Raw genomic sequence first — 19,577 nt, 5'->3', positions numbered from 1 at the left:
AAATACACAGTGTGTTATATACAATGAGAAATACACATTATGTTATATACAATGAGAAATACACAGTATGTTATATACAATGAGACATACACATTATGTAATATTCAACGAGAAATACACAGTATGTTATATACAATGAGAAATACACATTATGTAATATTCAACGAGAAATACACAGTATGTTGTATACAATGAGAAATACACAGTATGTTATATACAATGAGACATACACATTATGTAATATTCAACGAGAAATACACAGTATGTTATATACAATGAGAAATACACATTATGTAATATTCAACGAGAAATACACAGTATGTTGTATACAATGAGAAATACACAGTATGTTATATACAATGAGACATACACATTATGTAATATTCAACGAGAAATACACTGTATGTTATATACAATGAGAAATACACAGTATGTTATATACAATGAGAAATACACTGTATGTTGTATACAATGAGAAATACACAGTATGTTATATACAATGAGAAATACACTGTATGTTATATACAATGAGAAATACACAGTTTGTTATATTCAACGAGAAATACACAGTATGTTGTATACAATGAGAAATACACAGTGTGTTATATACAATCAGAAATACACAGTGTGTTATATACAATGAGAAATACACAGTGTGTTATATACAATGAGAAATACACTGTATGTTATATACAATGAGACATACACATTATGTTATATTCAACGAGAAATACACAGTATGTTGTATACAATGAGAAATACACAGTGTGTTATATACAATCAGAAATACACAGCGTGTTATATATACAACGAGAAATACACAGTGTGTTATATACAATCAGAAATACACAGCGTGCTATATATACAACGAGAAATACACAGTGTGTTATATACAATGAGAAATACACATTATGTTATATTCAACGAGAAATACACAGTATTTTATATACAATGAGAAATAAACAGTGTGTTATATACAATCAGAAATATACAGTTATGTTACATACAATAAGAAATATACAGTATGTTACATACAATGAGAAATACACAATATGTTATATACAATGAGAAATACACAGTATGTTGTATACAATGAGAAATACACAGTGTGTTATATACAATCAGAAATACACAGCGTGTTATATATACAACGAGAAATACACAGTGTGTTATATACAATCAGAAATACACAGCGTGTTATATATACAACGAGATATACACAGTGTGTTATATAATATCAGAAATATACAGTATGTTATATACAATGAGAAATACACAGTATGTTATATACAATGAGAAATACACAGTGTGTTATATAATATCAGAAATATACAGTATGTTAAATACAATGAGAAATACACGGTATGTTTTATTACCCTTCCAGATTTTTTCCGCATTTTTGATTGGTTATTGATCACCCCGAAAGAAATTGATATTACCGAGCCAGACGGGTAATATACACACTAAATTTCCCCGTTGGGTACCCCACGTTGTAAACAACATGCGCTGAGGTGATGCGCGTACGGTTCGATTTTACGCGGTGTAAATTCCGATTTACAAGCACTTTTTAACTGTCAAATGATAAATGTTTACCAAAGTAAAGTAATGATACATATTCTCATCAGTATTGAAAACAAATATGGCCTTGTGAAAGCTTGATATTAATTTTAATAGACGACTCCTTTTCTCTTGTTTACATTCGTTAGGTACAGGAAAAATACGTCATGTATTTATGTGACGTCATGTTGTGATGAAGGGGTACCCTAAAGGGAATCTTATTTAGACTTTTCATTTGAAACAACAACAAATTTTTAAAAAATCGTCTAAACTCCGCAGGGGAAGGGTAATAAAATTATTATTTTGGTTTTGGAGTGATATATGTGGATATATTACCTGCCAAGATAAAATATCACCCTCGCCTAACGGCTCGGGTGATATAAAATCTTAGCAGGTAATATATCCACATATATCACTCCAAAACCAAAATAACATATAATATACAATGAGAAATATACAGTATGTTATATACAATGAGACATACACAGTATGTTATATACAATGAGAAATACACAGTATGTTATATACAATGGGAAATACACAGTATGTTACATGCAATGAGAAATATACACAGTATGTTACATACAATGAGAAATACACTGTATGTTATATACAATGAGACATACACAGTATGTTACATGCAATGAGAAATATACACAGTATGTTACATACAATGAGACATACACAGTATGTTATATACAATGAGACATACACAGTATGTTATATACAATGAGAAATACACAGTATGTTACATGCAATGAGAAATATACACAGTATGTTACATACAATGAGAAATACACTGTATGTTATATACAATGAGAAATACACTGTATGTTATATACAATGAGAAATACACAGTGTGTTATATACAATGAGAAATACACAGTATGTTACATGCAATGAGAAATATACACAGTATGTTACATACAATGAGAAATACACAGTGTGTTATATACAATGAGAAATACACTGTATGTTATATACAATGAGAAATACACAGTGTGTTATATACAATGAGAAATACACTGTATTTTATATACAATGAGAAATACACAGTGTGTTATATACAATGAGAAATACACTGTATGTTGTATACAATGAGAAATACACAGTGTGTTATATACAATGAGAAATACACTGTATGTTGTATACAATGAGAAATACACTGTATGTTATATACAATGAGAAATACACTGTATGTTATATACAATGAGAAATACACTGTATGTTGTATACAATGAGAAATACACAGTGTGTTATATACAATGAGAAATACACTGTATGTTGTATACAATGAGAAATACACAGTGTGTTATATACAATGAGAAATACACTGTATGTTATATTCAATGAGAAATACACAGTGTGTTTTATACAATGAGAAATACACACAGTATGTTATATACAAGGAGAAATACACAGTGTGTTTTATACAATGAGAAATGCACAGTATGTTATATACAATGAGAAATACACAGTGTGTTATATACAATGAGAAATACACAATATGTTATATACAATGAGAAATACAGTGTGTTATATACAATGAGAAATACACAGTGTGTTTTATACAATGAGAAATACACATTATGTAATATTCAACGAGAAATACACTGTATGTTATATACAATGAGAAATACACTGTATGTTGTATACAATGAGAAATACACATTATGTTATATACAATGAGAAATACACTGTATGTTATATACAATGAGAAATACACTGTATGTTGTATACAATGAGAAATACACAGTGTGTTATATACAATGAGAAATACACTGTATGTTATATACACTGAGAAGTACACAGTGTGTTATATACAATGAGAAATACACAGTGTGTTATATACAATGAGAAATACACAGTGTGTTATATACAATGAGAAATACACTGTATGTTATATACAATGAGAAATACACAGTGTGTTATATACAATGAGAAATACCCAGTATGTTACATACAATGAGAAATACACACAGTATGTTACATACAATGAGAAATACACAGTGTGTTATATACAATGAGAAATACACTGTATGTTATTTACAATGAGAAATACACTGTATGTTATATACAATGAGAAATACACTGTATGTTATATACAATGAGAAGTACACAGTGTGTAATATACAATGAGAAATACACAGTGTGTTATATACAATGAGAAATACACAGTGTGTTATATACAATGAGAAATACACAATATGTTATATACAATGAGAAATACACAGTGTGTTATATACAATGAGAAATACACAGTGTGTTTTATACAATGAGAAATACACACAGTATGTTATATACAATGAGAAATACACAGTGTGTTATATACAATGAGAAATGCACAGTGCGTTATATACAATGAGAAATACACAGTATGTTATATACAATGAGAAATACACTGTATGTTATATACAATGAGAAATACACTGTATGTTATATACAATGAGAAATACACAGTGTGTTATATGCAATTTGAAATACGCAGTATGTTACATACAATGAGAAATACACACAGTATGTTACATACAATGAGAAATACACAGTGTGTTATATACAATGAGAAATACACAGTATGTTATATACAATGAGAAATACACAGTGTGTTATATACAATGAGAAATACACAGTATGTTATATACAATGAGAAATACACAGTGTGTTATATACAATGAGAAATACACAGTGCGTTATATACAATGAGAAATACACAGTATGTTATATAACATGAGAAATACACAGTGTGTTATATACAATGAGAAATACACAATATGTTATATACAATGAGAAATACACAGTGTGTTATATACAATTAGAAATACATAGTATGTTATATGCAATGAGAAATACACAGTGTGAAAAATGAAGTGAGCAAATGATCTGAAAGTTTACATACAATTTATTGGTCAAGAACTTCATCAAATTGAAAATTAATGCCAAAAAATCTAGACCCAACCTCAGTGGAGTCCCTTTAAACCAAATGCGGTTGACACCTTTATAACTAATTATATTAAACACCATTAAAAATGAATTTCTGTATTATGTAATAATTTATTGTGAACAGAATTGTAATACAGTGATTATTTTTTTACATATCAGCTAAGCAGGTTTTTCAAGTGAATCAAATATTTTTTATGAAAATATGAAACATAAAAATTTCTGGAGAGTCACGCAACAACAATAGTATTTTTGTCACACAGCAAATACAATTTTTATGAAAATATGAAACATAATGATTTCTAGAGAGTCACGCAACAACAATAGTATTTTTGTGACACAGCAAATACAAGTACCTACGCCATTTAAAAGGCTTATTGGTATATTGCAAAGAGATATTTAAATTGCATGCTTCATAATAAAAGTTACAAAATTCGTGTCATTCGACTAGGTTATCGGTATACAAAATGAATTATCTCCCTTTGAATTCACAACTGCAGCAAATCGGGATTATCCAAAAATGTTATCAACCTTTTACTTCTTTATTTTTATGGAAAAAAAATCGAATAAGATAAATCGATGGACTGTATTAGACGCAATCTCTGCGTAGGGTGTCATGCAATAGTTCAAGGACATTATCTATTGTTTTATTTAATGAAAACAATTTGTAAAGCAATATTCATGTCTTTATACATTACCCTCAAATTTGACTCTATATATTCAACGCGCTGCAAGCCAGGATAAAAAAGCGAAAATGATTTTGACCAAATAATGTTCCATAAAAATAGACCCAAAAATAGTTTTAAGCATGTACGGGAAGAGGATGAAGAAAGTGGGAACAAAAACGATGTGCATTATACACATTCTGTGACAACTTTAAATTGTTGTATGAATTTCTCCAATTTCCAGTCACATGTGTTGCGCCCCATTAAAGCAAAAAGGTACCAAGCAACATTTTGGCCAAAAATGACTTAACATTTTCCATTATGTATTAATGTAATCTTTAATCTGTAGAAATATTTCTGTTTTATCCTGTTTATTTACAGACATATAAGGCTATGTAAAAAAGTACAAAAAGGTACCATATGCATACCATTTTGAGCAAAAAAGTACCAAGTTTCACATGGTACCTTTTTGCTTTAAATGACAATATAAGTTTTGGAGCACTTATTTTTATGCAAAAAGGAACCATATGCCACATGGCCCTTTTCTGCACACAAATAATTTACAATCTAAAAGATTATTTTATATAAGACATTGTTTGCTTGGTACCTTTTAGTTTGTTTATGAATACACATAGATGTTGATAAGGACATAAAATATAGCAATGTATCCCAGAGTATTGTTTCTCTTTTAACTGAAGAATGATAATAGTGTGAAGATAACTTGCCCATTAGTTATAAATTACAACCTATCACTTTACAAACACAAGAAATGCCAATGTTAATTATATACACTGTGCAATAGAAAAAAAGCAGCAGTTACACTAGATGGTGAGCTCTAGGAAGCATATATTGGACAACAAAAACAGAAGGAAAATGCATAAGAAGAAAAGGCTAAATATATTAAAGCTAGAGCAAAAAGCGACAGATGCGTTTATGTTGCATGTTTTGATCTCGAGGCCGTCGTAACAGCCCTCTTCTCAGTAGTGAGTGAGCTTTACTACTCAAGGAAACTCTGTTGCAGTATATTTCTTAGGAGAAAAAACTGTTGTATGCCATGTATGGGATAAAATCAACTGCAAAAGACGAGCATGTGAAATAGCTACCTGCTTAATGAAAAGCTGGAGTGGTCACGTCAAAGAAGTGCTATATTTTTCAGATTCATGCGGGATACAAAACAGAAACCAATCCGTAAATTACAAAAAAATGTATTCCATAAATCGCTAGTTGTTTTAGTTTTACGAAACTATAGACTGTGTTGATATTCACATTTATCACCATCAATTCGTGACTCTCTTCTATTACAAGTTCCAAATATAATGTTGATCAGGCACAAATTCCTTGTATCGTTCACTCACAGATGGAGTGTGATTCTGTTTATTCGACTATTGAAGGGGCAAAGAAATAACGCCTGGATATGGTCAATCTCAGTGGTGTACTCTTATATCACTGGCCAGAAAATCACAGTCATATATTGCCATAATTTCTTATCAGTGGCCAAAAAGTGAACAAGATATGAAGTTATGTTATGATACGAAACGTCTAGTTTCAGATATAATAAAACTGTAACCAAATGATGCTTTTTGTTAATATTATCGGGATATATGGTACCTTTTTGTGATATATTTTTACAGCAAATGTTAAAACTCATTACATGGTACCTCGGTCAAAATACTTATTAGTGCAAAAAGAAACAATTCATTTAATTGATATATTATCACTTATTAGTAACATATTAGCTTTCTAACTTTTTGAGCATATACATTCAAATATTATCTAAATATATGTGAAGTTGCTCTGTTAGGTTGTTAAAACCTAATTTGATATGGAACTTCAAATCTTTAAACGTGATTTTCTCACAAACATGAAATAGTCACTTGGTATTTTTTGCTTTAATGGGGCATGTTGGATGGACAAAAATACAATATAAAGAAACAGAATAAAATATCCAACAGATGTCAGCCATAGTAATAATAAAATAAATGTTTGATTACTTTGAATTGTTTAAAAGCAAAAGAGCTGGATCACAAGTTGTATTGACATAGGAGGAATGGCCTTTTCCAGAAGACAAGTCAAAACATTTTTTTAAAGTAGCATTGTTTTCTTTGTATGTCAGCCACAGTAATTTAAGGATTAATGTCATATTAAAGTATGCCAAAAAAGATGCTCACACCCAGTGGTATGTTGTATCCATGTATGAATCTCAATTTTATAGTTCATCCATGGAGAGACATTCAAACCGACATGATAAGAACAATATGCTCCCTCCATGATTGGTCGATCAATGCCTGGGAAGAGATGGATGGGGGATCATTTCTATATTAAGCGTAACGTTCGGTTTTTTCAAGAATGAAGTAGGATGGATTAGTCGCAACGTCATTCACTGCGTAAGCAAGTGATTCGGATTCATTTGTCTCAGCCATGGGTTCCAGAACGAAATATATGTGCCCGGAGTCCTGGTAATTCGAATCCCTGGCTTCATTGTCGGCAAAATACTGTGATACTGGTTTCACTCTATTGGTTCCAGGCTCTAGTATAAAGTACACGTGACCCGGATCTCGCTCAAGGGTTTCCGTTTTGCATTCTAATGGTTTAACTGGCAAGCGTTTGTCTGACCCTGGCTCAAGAATGAAATAGTCATGATTTTCAATTGTGTCCTCTTGTTTCTTGGTTAGATTTCCGGGCGCAAATGGCTCATAACTGTGGTTCGTCGTCTTTTTATCGGTATTTTTACCGGAAGTTTTGTCATCAAGATCAGAGTATTTGTGCGTTTGTTTTCCCACTGAGCATTGTTCATACCGTTGTCTCGTTTCCTTATTAGAACTTGTTCTATTGGCGGCCATTTGTTCTGGTGAATCAAATGTCTCTTTCTGAAAAAGAAAACATATGAATACCATGTATTCACTATTGTTTAGTAAAATATCTATCTGACTATGAGAAAATGTGTGATATATTTACTTCCGGATTTAGCAGTAAAATGTACAATCTATGAATATAAAACTTCCTTTTTTATGACTAACAGCCATCTAGTTACTGGATAATCTTTATCGTAAATAGTTCACAATTTCTTAACATTTAACACAAAATAATTATCTTCAAATGTTGTAAAGTATACTGTTTCTGCTTATATTACAAATAAATATCTTTAAGTTAGATTATATTTTTTCGTATGTACATTATCATTTGCGTTATTGTTACCAATATATTTTTTTTATTACATGTATTTCAATTTGAAAAAACACAATGCGAATGAATATTACATGGCAACAGCACCATGTTTAAGTCGAAAAACGTGGGTATGACTAAGATATGCCACGGAGACTTAGGCACAACGTACACTGTAAATGAGGAGAACACCGGACGCGTTCACACTTGTTCAATTTTGGAACATTGCGCGTTTATATTTTGAATGCCTGTGTTCAGAAAAGGAGTTCTATTTACGAGTTGAACACTTATCATTTGAACGTCAGTGTTCAATGGTAGTCCTTCTGACTAGACAACATGAAAGATTTTGAGTGTTTGACTACTTGGGTGAGTTTTTTGGTCAATATATTGTCAGTTGGGGTTACATTTACGCAATTTAACAAGTAATGGTGCTTTAATAATTAAAACATTTTAAAGTGGAACATGATATGAACAGTAGCGTTCATCGAATGTTCTAATTGAGAACGTTTCTAAAAATAGATTTGTGACAATTTCTGACGTCATTCAAGTACCACAACAACAACAACAAGTAAGCGTTTGCGAAACGCAATTTTAACAATGACTAAAATTGAAGAAAAAAAAACGGTATTAACTTTTACTTCTTTAGCTTTCTTTTTTATCCATAATTATTTTATTTTTCTGAAAAGAACTAAGTCGTCATATTGTTGTAGTTATTAACGTGTCTCCTTATATACAAGGAGAAGCTCTATGTGATATTGTAGATTTTTTATGAGTAGTCGGGGTTAGATCTATTTAAATGCAAATTTTAATGAATTCTTTAGAAATTGTGTATCTTTGTATGATATATTGTGTTGCTTTATATTTTAATAGGATAGCGAGTAAGTAGTGTTGTTTCAAGCAGTGATGAAAGATTTGAACTATAGACTGTAGATCTACAGAAACTGTTCCAGACTTCCATACAGATCTTTGAGGTTTGTTTCTTTAAACAATATTAGGTTGATAATATTTAAATTCTTACATTTCCAAATGAGCTTTTATTGTTAATCAAATCATTTTACATTCCATAACTGTTACAAAGATGGCCTGACATTGTGTCACAAATAAATTGTGTCGTACAAGAGTCGTAGCTACGGATTTAAATCGACTTTGTGAGAATGTGCATGGCCCTGGTGATGTCAGAATTATATTAAGATAATCTGACTTGAATCTGGTGATAAACTGTTAGATAATGCTTAAACATAATATATATATTATATACATGTATGTCAACCACTTAGGCTGTTATTCTCTATATCAGAACTGTAAAGAATGATTTATCTCATAGGAAGCAACTATAAGCCTTTAAATCACCAGCATGTTAATAAATTCCATTAATGTTTTCCAGGATAGTGAAGAATATGATTTTCCTGCTAAATTGGAGACAAATGAAAACACCCCGCACAAACTGATGACATACATTACAGAGGGGAGCAACTGTCCTTTGGTGTTTCGACATAGAATATTGATTATTGTTTATGTACTCTCGCAGCAGTTTGTATTTGCGAAGAAATTTAGGAAATTATCCTTAATTCATGTGTTATGTTAAGAAGACTGCATTCACGCACACAAGAATATAACACATAAAAATACAACATGTAATAACAATACGTGAAACAATGCTAGGATATTGAGAGACAGGTTATGTTGCTGTGTGATTACTCGTATTTTTGTGGTCTGAAATGAAACGCAAGATTCATGTTATCATGTACAAACAAGTTACTGAAAGAACTTTGTAAAACAGTATTTAATTTTTTACATTTTGATCATAATTGTTAATCTTAAAATCTTTTCATTTTTTACTTTACAACTGCTTACCAGGCTTAGAGTTAGAAAATAATAAGAAATTTTGGATAACATTATTCATTTTGTTATTGTGAATAACTAAAGAATAATTAAAAAATCTCAATATGATTCTTTGATCTGTTGTTTTATCAGGTGTTCAAATGTTAACATAAGTGTTCATCAGTGTTCTAACTTTTAACATATCTAATTTTGAACATGTTCTATGCGTTCAATATCTGTTGCATCGAAATTGAACGCGTCTGGCATTTAAAAGTAGAACACCTGAGTGTTCATAACATGTTCTATAATGGAATGGTTTGGTGTTAAGATTTTAACGTCAACGTTAAAATTTGAACCCTAGATGTTCATAAGGCGCTAGTATATGAACGGTTGGAGTCAATAGTTGAACACTAGTATTAAGAAATGGAACGCGTCTTGGCGTTCAATATCTGTTGCAAATAGGCGTTCAAGATGTGTTCTATTCTTGAACATTTACATTTACAGTGTATGCTTTTGATGAAAATAATAAAGATTTAAGTAATAAAACAGATTATCTGAGTGCAAAATGTAACTTTGTTTAAATATGTATCACAAATAGATGCAATTAGTTGTTTTGAAGGATTCTATCACACTGAGAACGGTGCCTTGTTTTCTCTAAACTTCAAGAATCATGAACACGATGTTTTTTCCTTCCACTTTATAGTCATATCAAACCCGAAAGCCATTATGACCCTTCAGGCCTTTAATATATCATTAATGAAAATTCTAATTGAATGATGGACACTATGAATGTTTTGAATTACGAATTCTGACCTCATCTATTTCGGAGTAATCGTTAGATCTTGTAACTTCCCTGCTGTCCGAGCAGCGCTCCTCCTTGTGTAAGATACTTTTTTGTGATGATCCACAACATTTTAGAAACTGTAACTTTCTGAAACAGAAATTTTGACTTGTGAATTGTAGTTTGTTATCCCTAATTGTTATCCCTTTTTTTTTTTAAGGCCCCCCAAAATAGTTTCCCTTTTTTTTTTTTGGTTTTTTTAAAAAAGGAAACTTTTTTAAAAAACTTTTTAAAAAAAAAATTTTAATTTTAAATTTTTGGGGGAACCCAAAATTTTTTAAATTTTTTTTTTTTTTAAAAATTTTTTAAAAACCCTTTTTTTTAAAAAATTTTTTTTTAATTTAAAGTTTTTAAAAAATTTTAGGGCTAAAAAAAAAAAAAAAATTTTTGGGGTTTTTTTGGGGGGTTTAAATTTAAAAAAAATTTTTTTTGGTTTTTTAAAAAACCCTTTTTTTAAAAGAAAAAATTTAATTTTTTTTTTTTCCCCCAAGTTTTTTTTAAAAAAATTTTTAAAAAAAAAACCAATAAAATTTTTTGGGGGGGGTTTTTTTTTGGGGGGTTTTTTTTAAATTTTAAAAATGAAAGGGTTTTAAAAAATTATTTTTTTTTGGGGGTTTTCCCTTTTTTTTTTTTCCCCCCCGGGGGAAAAATTTTTTTTTTAAAAAAAAAAAAAACTTTTTCCTTTTTTTTTAAAAAAAAAAAAAAAATTTTTTTTTTTTTAAAAAAAAAAAAGGGGGGGTTTTTGGGTTTTAAATTTTTTTTTTTTTTTTTTTTTTTTTTTTTTAGGAATAATTTTTAAAAAACCCCCTTTTTTTTTTTTTAAAAAAAAAGGGCCTTTTTTAAAATTTTAAAAACCCCCAAAAAAAAACCCCAAAAATTTTTTTTTTTTTTTTTTTAAAAAAAATTTTAAAAAATTTTTTCCCCAAAAAAAAACCCCCCCCTTTTTTTTTGGGGGTTTTTTTTTTTAAAAAAAATTTTTTGTTTCAAAAACAAAAAAAAAAAAAACCTTTCCAAACCCCAAAAAAAACCAAAAAAAAAAAAAAAAAATTTTTTAAAATAAAAAAGTTTTGGGAAATTTAAAAATTTTTTTGTTTTTGGGGTTTTGGGGGTTTTAAGGGTTTTTTTTTTTTTTTTTTTGGCTTTTTTTTTTTTTTTTGGGAAAAAATTTGGAAATTAAAATTTTTTAAAATTTTTTTCCCCCAAAAAAATTTAAAAAAAAAAAAAACCCCCTAAAAAAACCGGTAAAAAAAAATTTTCCCTTCCCTTTTTTAAAAAAATTAAAAAAAAAATTTTTGGGGAAACTTTTTTTGGGGAAATTAAATTTTAAAATTAAATAAAAAAAGGGGGTTTTTTTTAAAAAATTTTAAATTTTAAAATTTTTTTTTAAAAATTTTAAAAAAAATTAAAGGTTTTTAAAAAAACTAAAAAATTTTTTTAAAAAAACCCAAAAAAAAATTTTTAAAAAACCGAAATTTTATTTTTTTTAAAAAAAAAAAAAAAAAAAAAAGGGGGGTTTTTTAAAATTAAAATTTAAGGGGGGGGGAAAAAAATTAACCCCCTTTTTTGGGTTTTTTAAAAAAAATTTAATTTTTAAAAAAAAAAAAAAAACCCCCCCCAAAAAAAAATTTTAAAAATTTGATTGGGGAACCCAAAAAAACCCTTTTGGGGAAAAAAAAAAAATTTTTGTAAACTTTTCCCCCCGGTTTTAAAATTTTGGAAAAAAAGGGGAAAATTTGGGGAAAAAAAAAGGGCCCAAAAAACCAAAAAAAAACCCCCCCTTTTTTTTTGGGGGTTTTTTTTCCCCCCCCGGGGGGGAAAAAAAAAAAATTTTTTTTTTTTAAAAAAAAAATTTTTTAGGGGTTTTAAAAAAAAAAAAAAAAAAAAAAAAAAAAAAAAAAAAAAAAAAAAAAAAAAAAAAAAAAAAAAAAAAAAAAAAAAAAAAAAAAAAAAAAAAAAAAAAAAAAAAAAAAAAAAAAAAAAAAAAAAAAAAAAAAAAAAAAAAAAAAAAAAAAAAAAAAATTTAAAAAAAAAAAAAAAAAAAAAAAAAAAAAAAAAAAAAAAAAAAAAAAAAAAAAAAAAAAAAAAAAAAAAAAAAAAAAAAAAAAAAAAAAAAAAAAAAAAAAAAAAAAAAAAAAAAAAAAAAAAAAAAAAAAAAAAAAAAAAAAAAAAAAAAAAAAAAAAAAAAAAAAAAAAAAAAAAAAAAAAAAAAAAAAAAAAAAAAAAAAAAAAAAAAAAAAAAAAAAAAAAAAAAAAAAAAAAAAAAAAAAAAAAAAAAATTTATTTCCAATCTTTCAAAAAAAATTTTTAACTTAAAAAGGTAAAAAAATTAAAAATTTTTTAAAAAATTTTTTAATTTTAAATTTTTTGGGAAAAAAAATTTTTTTTAAAAAAAAATTTTTTTTTAAAAAAAAAACCCCCAAATTTTCAATCAAAACCAAAGGGCAATTTTTTGGGGTTTTTTTAAAAATTCCCCCCTTTTTTTTTAGCTAGTTCATCAGTCAGTCAGTCAACCAGCCAGTCAATGTGTCACACAGTCTATCAGACAGCCAATCATTCAGCCAACCATTTTGGTTTAGTCAGTCACCAATCAAAACTGTTTTTGCAAATTTATTCAGGCCAACACGCCAAAATTTAGGGGGCCCAATTCAACCCCAAACAGTTAATTTAACCGCAAAGCGACAGTTTAATTAAATAGTAGCCAATAAGCGGCCAAACACCCCGTCAGTTTAAAAAGCCAGCCATCAGACAGTCAAAACCCGCTAGTCCAGCCAAAAAGACAGCCAAAACACCCAGTCAGTTAATTAAACCAGCCAATCAGAAAGTCAACCAGTAGAACCAATCCAGGTCCAGTCAAGACCAGTTCAGCCAAACTAAGTAAGACAACCAGTCAACCCAATCTGTCAGTCAAGCCAGTCAGACAGTTCCCAACTAGATTAAGTTCAGCCAAATTATACAGCCCAATTAATCAGTCAGTCAATCAGTCAAGGGCCAGCCAATCGGCAGTCAATAGATAGTCAGCGCCAATAGTCTGTCAATCAGTCAGCCCCAGCCAGTAAATACCAATAGTCAGAAAAAGACAGCCAACCGAATCAGTCAAGTCAACAGTCAGCCAATCCAGACAGTCAACCTAGATAGTCAGCCAAAATAGTTCCAGAATCAATCCAGTCAGCCCAATCAGACAGTTCAAACTAGATAGTCCCAGGCGCAACTAAGTCAGTCAGCCAATCAGACAGAACTAGATAGTTCAGCCAAATAGTCAGTCAACCAGTCAGCCAATCAGACAGTCAACTAGATAGTCAGCCAACTAGTCAGTCAGCCAATCAGACAGTCAACTAGATAAGTCGCCAAATAGGAGTCGCAGTTCAAAAACCAGTCAGCCAAATACAGACAGTTCAAACTAGATAGTCAGGCCAACTAGTCAGTTCAGCAATCAGAAAGTTCAACTAGATAGTTCAGCCAACTGTCAGTCAAAACCAGTCAGCCAATTCAGTCTGTCCAGTTAATGCAGGCAGTCAACTAGATAGTCAGCCAACCAGCCAGCCAGCCAGTCCACTAGATAGTCAAGTCAATAAGTCAGTCAACCAGTCAGTCAACCAGTGAGCCAATCAGACAGTCAACTAGATAGTCAGCCAACTAGTCTGTCAATCAGTCAGCCAGCCAGTCAACTACATAGTCAGCCAAAAAAAGACATGCCAAACAATCAGTCCAGTCACTAATCAGGTCAGCCAACTAGTGCAGTCAAGCGCAGTCAATTAAGCAGCCAAATCCAAAGTTAATCAGTCAGCCAAGCCAGTCCACTAGATAGTCAGTCAAGTCAATAAGTCAGTCAACCAGTCAGCCAACCAGTCAGCCAATCAGACAGTCAACTAGATAGTCAGCCAACTAGTCTGTCAATCAGTCAGCCAGCCAGTCAACTACATAGTCAGCCAAAAAGACAGCCAACCAACTGGTCAGTCAACCAGTCAATTAGTCAGGGCCAAAACCGTTAGTTGACCCTCAGCAAAAAAAATCAGTCAACCCGTCAGGGAAAACCCGTCAGTTAAAACCAAAACAGTTTAATTTAGTCAGTCAGTTAGCCCGCCAGTCAGGGCAGTAACTAGAATTTGGGAAGGGGAAATAAGTCAGGCCCAAACAAATTTTTTTTCTTTAACCAGTCAAAAGCCAATAGTCAGAACCAGGACATAAATGGACATTTACTGGTGGTGTGTTACTAGTTTAATTTCAGTTACTTTGGAAATATCCCTTGCAAAGTCATGTTAGACGGTTTACCGCTGAATCAGATATTTAATTACCATATTAGATGTTTACTAACATTCCTGACAGAAATATGCCACCATTATCGAATATGTATTAAAATGAATTAAAGCTGTTGTACTGTCTTTAGCTTAACCCTAGCTATGATCCCTAAAGACACGCGTGCTATAAAGAATTAATGCAATCTTTCATCAATATCATACTTTTGAATAGTAGTACAACCGATAAGCCGAATAATATCTATGCTGTGCATATTTACATACTCAACTATCTTACACGTCCTACAAATTACGTTCATAAATCATTATTGTTAAGGAAGTTTGGTACAGTTTTTTTTAATCATATAGTCATATATAGGCAGAATGAGAAAACTAATTTATAGATTATATTTTTTTTTTTAATTTTGAATGAACTTAGAATATGATAAAAGAAACTTTCAAGTGAAAAATTTGGATCGTCGATCTAATTTTTGAGTTATCTGCCATTGAATTTGATTTGTTTTCTTTCACTTAATTCCATACAGTATATTTAATAGACTTTTTCTGTTTTGAAAAAATCTTTAACAGTCCCGTTTTTCACGAAATTTTGCATTTTATTATTGGTAGGCGACAATCCTGATCTAAAAGCCCGTACAGTTTAAATAAAACCGATTTTTATTTTGCCTATATGTCTAGTGGGCATTCTTTAATACAGTCTTAATGATATCAAGTCATTGAAAATTGTATGTTTTCTTCACCCTTTTCAACTTTGTCTGAATTGAATATTCTTACTCATTTACTAAAGCATAATCTACTTAAATAAAAAGGGTTACCTGGATCAGTGCAGTTATTCATTTTCTTTTATCCTAATTTAAATTATGTACATCTTCCGAACCTTATGTTTACACGACAGATCACTTATCGTCTGCTTATATGAAAAAAAACGAGGAAGTAAATGTTGTTATTTTATTTTCATTTACAATCAGCTGGTTATTTCACGTATCCGGTCACCCATTGTTTCGTTTTAGTCTCACAAAACGGAAATTAAATCTTGTACTGTATACATGTACTGCATGGATCCAAATCATATTTTTTATGTTATACTGTATGTGTATAACATGTACAATGTTAACAAGGCGGATAAACAAGAGGGCCATGATAGCAATTTTAATAACTTTTATAAAGGCCCAACTATAAGGATCATTCATGTATGACTTCTCCATTCCCCTCGGTTCGTGCACGTCTCAGAGAAGGCATATAGGGCATCGACAGAAGATTTGGAGCTTGGCTGATCATCCCCAAAGACACATTGACTGGTAAGGAACCGAGCGTTATTGTGTTTCATATAGGGTAGGGTCTGGAAACTTTGACTTACCCTTCGGACGCTAGGAATTTTTTTAAAGCTTCTTTCAATACCTTTCGATCAAGCTAAGCCGAGTGGGAAGGTCTCTCTTACAAAAGTATCTTTATAAATATATTTAAAAGCAGGAAACAAATTTTACTGGAGGAGTTTTTGTTGTTGTTGCAGTTTGGCTTTGCATCGCACCGACATAGTAAAGGTCATATGGCAATTTTCTGGCTTTACTGATAGAGGAAGACCATTATATTAGACAAGAAAGGGATGAGTGGAACCACCGACGTTCCGTAAGCAAGCTGGATGGTTCTACTCAGGTACTCGTTCGTGCCTGATTAATTATGCCTCTTATTTCGTTTTTACTATTTCCAGAACGACATCAACCATATTTTCCTCCAATGAAAAATTTATGATGTGCATAATCTCTACATGGTCCTGTATTTACATGCCAAGTACGAGGTGCATATTTTGTTTAGTGGCAATGGCAGGGCGTTGGTAATGTAGTGATTAACTACAGCAGTAAGTAAAATGTGTTCCACTGACAATACCCCTCTCAGGCAGAGAGACACGGGCCATTATTCCATCACTGTCAAAAAAAAAAGAGCGTACATAACTCTTATAACTCTTTTAACGCTCCTGTCGAGCAACAACTGGGCGATCGCTGTTTTCAACTACCCATATTTTGTTACTATGTTTAGTCTCGGGTTCAAAAAAATAAAGCCACGTTTCATCCCCTACGACAATGTCTATGGTATCGATCTTTGGACCTAGTCAATAAAGCCTAGGCTTTTTCAACCCGCTTCCTCTTTTAGTCCGATATGTCACTTATCTCCCCCAACTTTGACTTTGACAGTGATGATGTCTTTCTCAGAGGCGGGGATTATCCTTAACATTAGTTCTACATTCCTTAAACATTGACACCCACCAGTCAATTGTGCGATATCGAAGGGTATTTTCTCCATAAACTAAGTCTAGATCCATTTTTAGTTCTGGCACTAATTTACCCAATAACCCACGAATTTTGCAATAAGCTCTTTGCTCCTTTCTCAAATCACTATGTTTACAATCAGTATGCAAAACCAAATGTATTTAAATGACCTGCTAAAATTGTATTGCACATGCAAATCGTGCGACAATAAGCTGTTGGTTAGAAAAATTCAACGTTATACGTGTATGCATATATTTTCACGTGAAAATCGTGGTTAAATTTAGTTATTGCTATCATCAACCTAACATGTAGTTTTTGTCTTGCAGCAAGATCTAGATTTCTTCCAACGACTGGAATGACACACATGCAGACGGATAAAAAAATAATCTTCAAATGACACTTTAACCAAAAAATAAAACTAGCTTTTGTACTTTTTTAGTGATGACAGGATCCGATTTCCTTTGATGGATAAAATGACACACAGACGGATGGACGGACAAATTAACCATGTGACCCTCTATCTACATACCAAGTAATATCAAACTAGCTTATATAGTTTTTAAGTTATGATAGAATCACGAATTGTTTAATTATCATTTGTTTTCATCATTTCCATAACCATAGCAACCACAATTAAAACAAGATTGCATTTGTGAAAAAAAATGCTATGCCACCGCATTAATCAATGGTCTTCTTTGGAGTCAGTGAATGTTATGAAATTCAGTGGTAGATTAATTGTTGCTTTGGAAAGTTAATGCTGCTGTAGAAGTCACTGGTTACTATGTAAAATGCAAATGTTTGCTATGGAAGTCTCTGGAAATTTACAGTCTGCTATCTGAAAATAATTCAATGTCTAATATGAAGTCACTCGTCGCTATTGAAAGCAAATGGTTGCTAAAGCAAGTCGCTGGATGCTATGGAAATTCATTGGGTGCAAAAGAAGACTATGGTTGCAATGGAAAGACATTGTTTTTATGTGAGTCACTGGTTGCAATAGAACTCAATGGTTGCTATGGAATGGCAATAGTTGCCTTGGAAAGACACTGGTTGCTATGGAAAGTCAATAATTGCTATGGAACGTCAATGGTTGCTATTTGGTGCTTAAAATTATGTGGTTGCTATGGAAAGTCAATGGTTGCTATGGAAAATCAATGGTTGCTATGAAAGTCACTTGTTGCTATGGAAAGTAGTGGTTGCTATGCAAGTAAGATGGTTGCTTATGCAAAGTCACATTGTTGCAATATTGTCATGGTTCGTGTAAAGTCAATGTTCTATGATGAAAATCAATGGTTGCTATGAAAGTCATTGTTGCTATGAAATGGGTTTTTCTTGGAATAAAGGGTGTTTTTGAAAGTCACCGGTTGCAATATTGGTCACTGGTCAAAAAAGTCAATAGTTACCATGGAAAGGCACTGGCTGCTACGGAAAATCACATATGTATTTGGTTGCCATGCAAAGTCAATAGTTGCTATGTAAGTCATTAGTTGCTATGGAAGTCAATAGTTGCTATGGGAAGACAGTGGTTGCTATGGAAGTCAGTGGTTGCTATGGAAATATATATTTGCTATGAAAAAAATGTCTTTCATTCATCCAATGCGGTGATGTAACTTCGATAACTGTACAACCCACAAGAAGGAAACAATCACAAAGGTTCAGTATGAGGTGACTTATTGAGTATTGTATTGGGTGCAACCAAGCTTGTGTCAATTGCTAGAATTATCTCTAAGGAAGGGTGGAAATCCCTTAAAAGCTTAAACTCGTTCTTTTTTACAATATGACCAAAAATATTGTCCCTCCTTATCTTTCTGAAATGTTCCACCAATGAACAATCATACAACTTACGACATCAAAACTGTTACAGAGTTCCAAGAGCTCGTACCACGTTATATTACTATTCCTTCTTTCCGTCCACAACTCGAGCTTTTAAAAATATTCAAAGTAACGTTTGTAACTCTTAAACATTATCGTCATTTAAACAGTATATCCCCTTATATTGAAAATGTAACGATTTTTTTACTATGGTAAAGAAAACTCCGGGTTTTACTCACATGTCTGAGGACCAATCGTAGCTCATAGCTCA

At 31.1% G+C, this 19,577-nt stretch overlaps 1 protein-coding gene and 1 long non-coding RNA gene across 2 annotated transcripts; one reads left to right on the top strand and one right to left on the bottom strand.

Annotated features, from left to right (window-relative positions):
- Positions 1–7,033: 7,033 nt before the first annotated feature.
- On the bottom strand, positions 7,034–11,108 carry LOC132727588 (uncharacterized). Its single transcript, XM_060713146.1, has 2 exons — positions 10,956–11,108; positions 7,034–8,026 (listed from the first exon to the last, which is right to left on the bottom strand). The coding sequence occupies exon 2, from the start codon at positions 7,997–7,999 to the stop codon at positions 7,478–7,480; it is 522 nt and encodes a 173-aa protein (XP_060569129.1). The 5' UTR covers positions 8,000–8,026; positions 10,956–11,108; the 3' UTR covers positions 7,034–7,477.
- Positions 8,496–10,635, top strand: LOC132727596 (uncharacterized). Its single transcript, XR_009625378.1, has 3 exons — positions 8,496–8,687; positions 9,192–9,292; positions 9,706–10,635. It is a non-coding gene; the product is annotated as an uncharacterized LOC132727596 (long non-coding RNA).
- Positions 11,109–19,577: the final 8,469 nt, after the last annotated feature.

This window comes from Ruditapes philippinarum, unplaced genomic scaffold (genome assembly GCF_026571515.1).
Source record: "Ruditapes philippinarum isolate M1 unplaced genomic scaffold, ASM2657151v2 ctg2694_1_1_1_1, whole genome shotgun sequence".
In the NCBI taxonomy this organism is placed as follows: domain Eukaryota; kingdom Metazoa; phylum Mollusca; class Bivalvia; order Venerida; family Veneridae; genus Ruditapes; species Ruditapes philippinarum.
The sequence above is the reverse complement of the archived record's forward strand: the minus strand, read 5'-3'. Positions and strand labels throughout refer to the sequence as shown.

Coding starts and splice junctions, on each gene's coding strand:
- LOC132727588 (XM_060713146.1), bottom strand. CDS start 7,999: ATGGCCGCCAATAGAACAAGTTCTAATAAGGAAACGAGACAACGGTAT.